At 44.8% G+C, this 10,214-nt stretch overlaps 1 protein-coding gene across 1 annotated transcript in view; it reads right to left on the reverse strand.

Moving 5' to 3' along the window:
• The window catches only part of LMTK2 (lemur tyrosine kinase 2), a 42,264-nt gene extending 34,011 nt beyond the window's left edge, over nt 1-8,253 (reverse strand). Inside the window, exon 1 of the mRNA XM_054180394.1 lies at nt 7,949-8,253. Within this exon, the coding sequence (XP_054036369.1) occupies nt 7,949-8,099 (151 nt within the window). The 5' untranslated portion in view covers nt 8,100-8,253. The remainder of the gene's footprint in view (nt 1-7,948) is intronic.
• Nucleotides 8,254-10,214: the final 1,961 nt, after the last annotated feature.

The following is a 10,214-nucleotide window of genomic DNA, read 5'->3' on the forward strand; positions in this document are numbered from 1 at the left end:
GCAGAGCGTGGAAATGATCCTTCCTTGAGCAAATCCCTAAGAAGAGACATATACAATGCTGCTTAAGGGACCTTAATGAGATTCTCAGTTATGAACTGAACATTTCAGCTTTTCAGTACTTACTGCCATACAACGGAAAACATGTTTTCAACATTTTAGAACAATCTGGAACAAACTATTGAAAAATGTTAATTGAAGAGAGTGGTTTCAAAAGCCTATCCTCTCGTGCCATTTTTATTACCCTTAAGCTGAATAATGCAAATTTTACATAACTAAACAGAAGTAATTCTTGGTAGAGATATTACAAATGTATCTTGATCCAAAAAGCACTTGATCACCCAATTTTATTTTCCCTTCTTCGTTACAACTATGGAAAACCCTAATTCCTAGGATTTTTTTTTCCAAGATAAAAAAGAACTGACAACTACAGCCAAATTACTTGAGACCACATGCACTTAACCTTTCTGCATGCATGAAACAATAATTAATAGCTTCTAAACAAAACTGAAGCTGAATTGTGTTATGTGGCGTAAATCAACGTCTCACACTTAGAAGTAAGATGGCAAGACTTCTATTGGGGGGAAACTAGTAATAATTAAAAAGTCACAAGTTAGTTCGTTATCACATTCTTCTAGATAGAAATTGAAACATTTCACCTCTCTACTTCTCCTTTATAATCCCTGTCTTACTCCAGAAGTCTGTTATTTTAGTCCTTCATGGGGAAGGTGGATGATGAAAGGCCAGTCCATGTGCACTGTCAATTCTTTTGATAAGCCACCAGCTTCTCTTCTTTACAACAGTTAATCATCAGAAGGAAGGGTAACGAAGACAGCAAGTGGCAATTTCCTACAGTTTTTTTCCCCATGAAGCAATTAGAAACAGCCTCTGACACACTCTTCCAACCCACCTTGTGTTCTGGATATAGTTCCACAGTAACAAAACACCAGTTTCATAGTTAAATGCGTTTTGTGGACGTGGGACCCTGAAATCATTACTGCCTTCTGCAACAAGTTTCAAAGAGAAATCTCAGCTACTTCGTATCCCAAGTGGATGCGTACCTCTATGCCAACAACTCTTGGCAAACTCTCTCAGTCCTCCCGTTTGTCCCTAATAAGATCAGAAGGCTATCCCATAATCTCAGTCAACACTTACAAGCTATTTTCTCCTGCGCTCCCCCTAAATACTTTTGCAGCGTATTTCAGAACTTCTCATGAGCACCTGTCCTAGCCTGAGAGCCAGCTGGACAGCACCTTGCAAAATGAGCTGAGGTTAGTTTTACATTTCTGTCTTTATTCTATTCCCCTACAAGTTTTCCCAGTAATGTCAAAGAATTACTCACACAACAGCATACTGCTCAATTTTAATAAGCACTAAATATAGGCTGGTGCTTCAAGTGTTTACAGAGCGAGATCTGTTTGAAGTTGCAGTGTTAGAATCTCACGTTTGCACAAAGGCATCTTAAGACAATGTATAAAAAACCCACTTGTTAAATCATTTTGCATCCTATGGCTGCATAGCAGCACTGATGAAAAATCTGGGAAATGTAATGGCCAGGGACTTGTGCAAAGCATTTGACACAGTCCCACATGACATCCTCGTCTCTAAACTGCAGACATACAGATTTGACAGATGGACCCTTCAGTGGATAAAGAATTGGCTGGATGGTAGCACTCAAAGTTGGTGTGAAAGGCTCAATGTCCAGGTGGAGAACCAGTGATAAGTGACAATCCTCAGGGGTTGCTACTGGAACCAGCACTGTTTAACATCTTTGTAGATGACATGGACAGTGGGATTGAGGGCACCCTCAGCAACTCTGTCAGCAACACCAGGCTGTATAGTCTGCTCCACACACCAGAGGGAAGGGATGCCACCCAGAGGGATGTGTACAAATTTCATTAACTACAACATGGCCAAGTGCAAGGCCCTGCACTTGGGTCAGGGCAATCCACAGACAAATACAGGCTTGGCAGGGAATGGATTGAGAACAGCCCTGCAGAGAAGGACTTCGGGGTGTTGGTGGATGGAAAGCCGGGCAGGAGCCAGCAGTGTGCACTTACAGCCCAGAAAGCCAGCTGTATCCTCAGCTGCATCAAGAGATGTGGTTGAGGAAGGGAGTTCTACCCCTCTTCTCCACTCTGGCCATCTGGAGTACTGTGTTCAGATGTGGGGCCCCCAGCATATGACAGATATAGACCTTGAGCAGGGCCTCAAAGAGATCTGGAGCACCTCTCTTATTAGGAGAGATGAAGACAGTTGGGGTTGTTCAGCCTGGAGAAGAAAAGGCTCTGAGAAGACCTTACAGTGGCCTTCCAGTACTTAAAGGGGGTCTACAGGTAAGATTAAGAGCAACTCTTCATCAGGAAGTATAGTGACAAGACAGGGGATAGCAATTCAAACTGAAAGAGGGCAGATGGGGAGCAAAAGAGCATTTTTCCAAAAGAGCCTATTCAGCTCTATTTGTCATCCCTATTCACAGCTCAAAAATCCCTAGGAAGAACAGGCCTTAGGATGCATGAGCAGTTTTGGAGAACTAGCTCTGGTCTACAGGCTGAAAGCTTAAAAGCCACACTCAAAGGTCTCCTGATAAAATCTTCTACACCTCTTTCATACCAAAGAACTCTCAGGGTGCAATAGTAGTCCCTAAGAGAGTCATGCCACTGTTAGGTCCCTACAGTGATGTTTCTTTACCATTAAGCGTACTAGTATTGGACAAGGTGTAACTCTATACCAGTATTTCATTCTGAAAATCTTAGAAAACAATTCACTGCCATAACCTGCTTTATACCATCACTGACTAAGCTATAGGTGGCAAAACACTTTACTACAAGCTGTGCTTAAACCACTCATGTAGACTGCAACGGCTGTCCTTGGCACACACTTTGTACATTTCTGATTACAGAAGCATGTACAAAATGTTTCCAGTATCACTGATGTTGCTCAAGACCTTTCCTAACAGCAGTACAATCAAAACAGAGTTCAGTTTGCAATAATAGTATTGAAGCTATTGCAAATAATATCCACAACCATATCAAGCTCTAGATGCTAGATGCACATACCAAATAGACAGTCAGACCTAAAATGAAACCCAGGGAAGACTCCAGTACTCCAACATGCTGTCCTTCCACTGCAAAAATGGCACATCAGGACAGAAAGAGCAAACTATGATTTTTTGCAGCATCTGACATCACACTACCCAAGGGTCCCTTCACTCTGCACAGGTAAACCACACGTGGATAGATTGCAGCAAACACCTAGAAAGTTATTTCTATTCAAATTTGCCTGACAGTTGTTCGGTATCTCCCAAAAATATAAACTTCTGTGCCTTTCAAATGGAATGTTTGATCTCACTATGTAACAAAACATCCTTTTTTATATACAGAATCCGAGGCAAAACCTGCTCTAACTAATGGATCCTTTCAAACCAACAAGCTGCACCTGATGCTACACCACCACACCTTGAGACTGTCTGAGCAGTGCTATGCTGCAATGATACCTGAGGAATTACTAAACTCAAGTATTCAAGATGTGAGAAACAACCTCAGAAAGTGACCTCCTCCTACTGAGTGCTTTAGTTGTAGCAAAGTCCAGACACTTTACAGCCACAAGCAGAAAAAACAGACCAAGCCTGTGAATGCCTTGCATGGAACACCCCCACAGGCCAAGGAGTCAGGGCTGGTGTCTCACCTCAGTGTCACAAACTGAGATAGAAACAGAAGATAAAAGACATCTTTGCAGCTAGCTCTACAATTATTAGGCGTCTAGGATTGAAGCTAGAAAAACAGGGAGAAGTAAACAGCTTTAGTGTTCAAAAGGGGGAGGAAAGATAGACCACTCCCAGGAAAAGTATATACTACAAATTAAAATCTCCACTTTACAAGCAAGATTTGTCTTAGCTTCAAGTGATCCGAGCCACTAACTTGCATATGATTAGAAAATTGCTTTTCTTATATGCAAGTGTCACAAACGTTTCACATTGTACCAAACCACAGCCCACAGACATGACTGGGCCCCAGCCTGACAGAACAAGCGAAACGCCAAGCCAAAGCCACCCAAAAGCAGTAATTTTCACAAGAGGGTATACATGTATATATGCTACACAACTCATACTTTTATAAAGTTACTTCATCTCAAACTTTCAAGTCATCATCTATGGCTAGATGTAACTGCATGAACATGTAACTACTCTGGTGTATAGTAACCAGAAGCATCCATCTAATTTCTGAGTGTCTTTTCCGGGATTGCACGTGACCAAGCTCATCAGCAAGGACACAGTGCCATGACATTCAACTGGTCCATTCAGTCCCACGACCAAGGTTCTCAGCGCAGACCAAGAAAGCACCAGCCCAGCTGCATCAATTCAACTGAACAAAGTACAAATGTAAAATTAAATATACTTGTCAGAAATGCTACCATCTATTCCAGTTTTACAGGAAAATAATGATATTTTGGAGTCCCTGTTACTTTGTATTTGCAAAGACTTCATAGAGCACAGACCTGATAGAAATGCTTTGTCTTGACATTAGACACATTTGAATTTAATGCTCAGCTTTCTGGAGAGGCAGCTGAATTAAGGTCAAGTACAGAAATCCAAGTCAGAACAGAAAGAGGGCCTGAATGTAAATGTAAAGCTTTAGCACAGTAAAGCAGATGTGTCAGATTATACCACACTATGTTTGGCTGCGAAATACTGCTGCTGAAGCGTAGTTTCCAAATGCCCTTCAGCCACCCAGTACTAAAAGTGGAAGAGGCATCTTAGTGGAAATGCATCTTGCCTGATGCATTCAGGTAAAATCACCACCACTCCACAGTCTAAAATCAACTACAGTATTTAATTCTATGAACTATTTTCCAGTAGACTTGCCATCAGCTCTCACCTCCAGTATAAAGTGAAACCTTAAATGCAGAACTATCACAGTACATCTCAGTACCCTCCTTTTCCATTCTCAGAATAAATTAAATCCAAGCCAGTCAAAGTATTTTTAGCTAGCAGCTTATTGTTTTTCCCATATTCCACAATAATTGCTATGATTTCTACCAGGAAAACAGTTAAAAGCCTTATTTCCTCCTCTACTTATTGTATAAAAGCAAAACAATTTACATGTATTTAGAAATGTAACCTGAAAAACACAAGACAAATGTAGAACACCTCATCAATGCACGCCTTCATCTGCAAACACTCTGAAGCCATACTTAAAAAGAGCGGCATCATTCATCTCGATCAAGGCCCTGGGAACTTGACAGGTCCCCAGCCATACTGTCTGGCATACTTCTACAGCACTTCCACTAAATGGAGCATTTTTGAACAAGCAATTCAGTCCTGTCTTGCTACAACCTGCCCATCACCACTTCCTGCGTTCCAGATCCCTTCCCGAAAGAGAAGTTTATGATGGGTATATTCCATGAAGTACTCTACAAGCTTACTACAGTAACACTTTCCTTCTTATTCCATGCTCAGGGCAACACACATCAAAATATTTCTCCACTGTCAAAGAAATCCTTCATGCCAGGTAAAGAACTGTGGGATCCTAAGATAATTCTGAAACCACTTAGTAATTATTTAATGAAAACTCCTTTACATTCTTCACAAGTTGACAACTCATAGGTACCAGACTGAGCATCATAGCAAACTGCAAAAACCACTGAGGCCCAGAATGGAGACTACCAGCTCCTGCCAGCCACAATACAGGGAATCAGTGCAACCCATCGTGGGACATATGAAAGAGATTCACAATACAGATGAAGATGCTTCTGAACACAACTCATGATTCTTAACCCAGCAAATCAAGTCCCAGTATTGTCTTCTAGGCAGGTTATGAAATGTGTCTAGTATGACAGAGAAGGTTGAAGATGTAACAGTCTGTCATCCACTGGTAACATACTGAAAAGGAGAGAAAAAAAAAGTCCCTGTAGCTTTCTGAGTGGATGCTGCTGTAGTGGTGACATGTTGCAGACTAAGAATCTGTTGCACACAAATCCACCTGCACTCATTATTTCATGCAGCAGGAAGTCCTCCCAGCAAAAGTGATGCTAGTGAGAAAGGAAAAGGTTCCTCTTGAGACCTTAAAGGTTTAAATACTAAATATATTGTCAATAATCCAAACACATTACTTCTGACTGCATGAGCAGTAGGAAGCAATAGTTTCATTTCCCAGAGTTCACAAGGTTTTCTATGACAGGATTCAGCAGTTTGCTGAACTTCAGCTAACATCACACAGATACACACTGTAACCTAAACTATAACCAAAATCAACATATAAAATTATTCTCTCATCAACTTCATATGAGTTCAGTATTACACCATAAATACTTCTCATAGCAGTGCTGCATTTAGTACACCTGATTTTGCCTTTAAAAACAAACAAAAAAAAAATCATTAAAGTGGGGTTTTTTTGCCATTGTATTCTGCACTTTGTCCAATTGGGTTTTTATGCTGAGAATTAAGCCTTCTACCAGAGTGATGGAAGCTATGTTTTGATCTCCCAGATTTACAAGGTGCAAAGCATAGTCTGGAAAGTGGTACTTTTATTTATATTTAAAAAAATAAAACACTGGATGCAGACACTGTGCCATCTACCTCTAAATAGAAAAGTTAACCACATTTCAGAAAAATAAGACACAGAAAAGGCAGAAAAGGCCTCCATGCAGAACTGATTATGCTGCCTTACTTTAGGGCTTGACAAAAAGTTACTGTTATTGGGACAAACTTTAAGTATTTCATAGATGAGAAAAAAAAAAAAACAACACAACATTTAATCCCCAAATTTGACTGACAGTTTTCTCTTTCCCTGAAGTTTAGTTCCTAGACAGTAAGAAAAACGTCAACATAGCCTGGTGGAAAGAGTAATTTATGAACAATTCAGAAATGTTCTTGGGAACACAAAAAAAACATGGGAAAGAGCCATCAGTTCAAAATAAAGGAAGTATGGGTTCCACTCCCTGTTCTGATACTTTCTGTAGAACAGCAGCCAAATTACTTAATATCTGTGCTTCAGATCTCCCCCTCCCCACTGCTCCTCCTCCTCCTCTCTGAACATATTGTCTATTTCATCTGTTCAACTCTTCATGGCTAGAAATGAATCTCAGTGCACATTCAAACCACATGCAATAAAATTCAGTCTCCATACCTTATGTTTGCAAGTCACAATGAAACACCAAACAAATAAAACCCTTACCAAAGAGACGGTTGCTACCTGTCAGTACTAATACAGCTCTGAAGCTCTGAACAGTAACTCAGACGATTGAGAAAGCTTTTTTTTTTTTTTTTAGTTTGGGCTTTTAAGATAAACAGGAAAATAATAACGAAAATCGAAGGAAGTTACCTAACATAAGAAGCAAGCAAGTGTGAACTACATGACTATTTAGAGAGACTAGGCCGGTTGGGGGCGGGCGGGGGGGATCCGACTAATCTGACCGGAAAGGAGGGAAGCACCGTCTGCCCTGAAGAGCCTCCACCCAGCAACGGGAGCCCCGGTGATTCACAGCCAAAATGAGAAAAAGACAAATCACGTTGAGCTCCGTATAAACTACTATAGAGAGAACGTATGTAGGTAAACCCACAGACGGAATAAGCACGTAGTTCAATTTAAAGCGACTGAGAGATCTACAGCGGGATATCCCTCAATGCCACCAGCACAAGACGTGACCTCCACGATGGAGCCGCAGCCCACCGTGTCGGGGAGCTCCATCCCCTCGCCGTGCCCTTCCTTCTCCGAAAGGAGAGCGCCGAGCGCGGAGCCCTGCCCGCAGCACTGAAGAGGGAGGGACGGGGGCTTGAAAGCCCGCAGTCCCCGGCTGCACCAGCACCGCGTCTCCAAGCCTCAGGCTCCCACCGGAGACATCCCGCGCTGAGGCCCCGCCGCTGCCCTACTCCCAGACTCCCCCCTCGCAGGCCCCACCGCGGAGCCGCCCCCCCTTACCCCGCTCCACTCCGCCGCCTCCCGCGCCTCACCTGCACCTGCTCGCGGAAGCGGAGTCGCCCCGCCGCTCCCCAAGAGAAGCGACAACAGGAAAACGATTCCGAACGGGCGCCGGGACCCGAAGGGTAGCGGGCCGCCTCTCCGCCGCCCGGCACCCCCACCGAGACCCCCGCACTGCTGCATGCCTTCCGCTCCCGGACCGAGCCGGCACCGAATACGGGGCCCGAGGTTCTCAGCGTCTCCAGCGAGCCCCCGCGGCAGCCACTGCCCCCCGCCTCCGCGGCGCGGCTGCCCGCGGCATCGGACCCCGCTGCCCCACTCCCCTCACAGAACCCCACCAGACCCTGCGGACGCTACCACCGCCGCCGCCATCTTCCGGGCTACCTGACCGGGAGAGGGTGGAGCGCGTTGCTGATTGACAGTCCCATTTACCAATCAATCCGCGCCTCAAGCTTAGGAGGCGGTATTACTGGCTGGGATGGAGCTAATCCGTGATTGACAGTCAGATCAGCCAGTCGCTCAGCGCAGGACCAGCTAGGGCGAGCGCAGGCTGCGGCGCGAGAACGGCGGCGCGCGTTTGCCAACCAAGCTGCGCTCGAGACGACGGGAGGGGGCGGAGCTTCCCTGGGATTGAAGGCGCGCTCCGCCAACGGTCTGGCGGGGTCATTTCCGCGCGGGGCAGCAGGAGGCGGGGCCTGGTTGAGCCCGTGCGCAGGACACGCGGTAGCAGCGGGAAGGGCGCCGCCTGGAGGCGCAGTGGCCGCCTGGAGTCGGTGAGGGGGAGTTTTCGCAGCGGCCGCGCTGGGCGCGCCCTGGGCACCCTTTCGGGCAACTTATAGCGGCACCTTCCGTAGCCACGGGTCCAACAGCAGGGATCACGGAGGAACACAGACCCAAACCTGTGCCTTCGTGTCTCCGAGAGCACGATAGTGCCCTACTCTTCAAAGCCAGGCTGAACCTAGGGACTTCTCGAGGGCTAAGCTGATGCAGGGTGGCGGCCGAGCTCTGCTCCCGAGCAGTACGTGTTTACCTGCCGCCCTCTGCACACCCGCAGCAAAGCCCTGCCAGAGGCCGAGCGACGAAGCTCGAGAGAACAGTAAAAGGCAGCGCCAGGTTCCATCAGGAGCCCCGGGGCCCGCCGGCAGAGCCTCCCCCGAGGGCTCGGAGCACCGGCTCTGCGCTGCCCACCGCTCGTGCGGAGCGGCTGCCAGGCACACAGCCTTTCCGGGCCGCTTCTTGCACGCTTCAGCCTGTGTGTCTGGGGTATTCCGGCTCCTCTGCAGAGGAGGAGTTAGACACAGAGACGGGCAGAAAGTACCTTCTGCAGCCTGTGCATTTCCAAGGCTTGAAATGACCTTGTTAAATTAATGATAGAAGCGGGGCTCAGAAATAATGGCTATTCGTGTATTAAGTTGGGTTTGTAATTCGGCTCAATTTAGAGTATGTGAAAATGAGGTGTCACCTTTAAGCAGCATAAATGGAAACATTACCTAAGGAAGCAGGGGCTCTGTGTAGTGAAGAAATAAGGAAATACCCTACAACCAACAAACTAGATTGACATTTTCCAAATAATTTAGCAGAAATTCTAATTATGTCAAGATTATATAATAACTTTGTGAGCACAGACCATCCAAAGAAATGTACAATGAGTGCACCCCTGGGACATTCGTGAGAGAAAAGTTCTGCGCTCAAAGTAGCACTAGGAACATGATGTCCGTGAAGATACAGCATCAACCTAAATCCTTCTTTAGCTAAGAATTTTTTCTAGGGTAATTTTCTCCTACCATGGGATGTACTTAAACTGCTTATACCAATCCTGCATCTACCCCCAGATATCCTCTCTCTGGCTTGTAGACAGTAACTCTATTAATAAATGACCCTTTTTTTAGAAAAAAGTTCAAATTAGTTTGGTTTTGGTTTTGTTTTCCAAGGGAAATATTTTGCTTAAATAATGATATGGAAGACCATGTCCTCTTTTGTTGTTTTATTAAACTATTATTAATGCATTATGCTGCTTATTATGAATTATTCTTTAACATTTATCTAATCCAGCAGATTATCCCAAAGTCTTCCTTGTCTGGCTGTCTGTAGATTTTATGGACTGGGAAGGTAATAAGTGGTCCTTTCCCTTTAAAATCAGTGATCTGTAATAAGCAATAGGTAACACATTAATTTTTTTTCTTATGCAAACAGCCACCATCTCAATTTAAATCGCTCTGCACTGATGTAAAACTGATGCTGGTGACAAGTATGCAGCCAGGTCTTCCTCTGTGTACACTGTAAACATCTGAGTGCTGT

Source organism: Dryobates pubescens, chromosome 4, assembly GCF_014839835.1.
Source record: "Dryobates pubescens isolate bDryPub1 chromosome 4, bDryPub1.pri, whole genome shotgun sequence".
NCBI lineage: Eukaryota > Metazoa > Chordata > Aves > Piciformes > Picidae > Dryobates > Dryobates pubescens.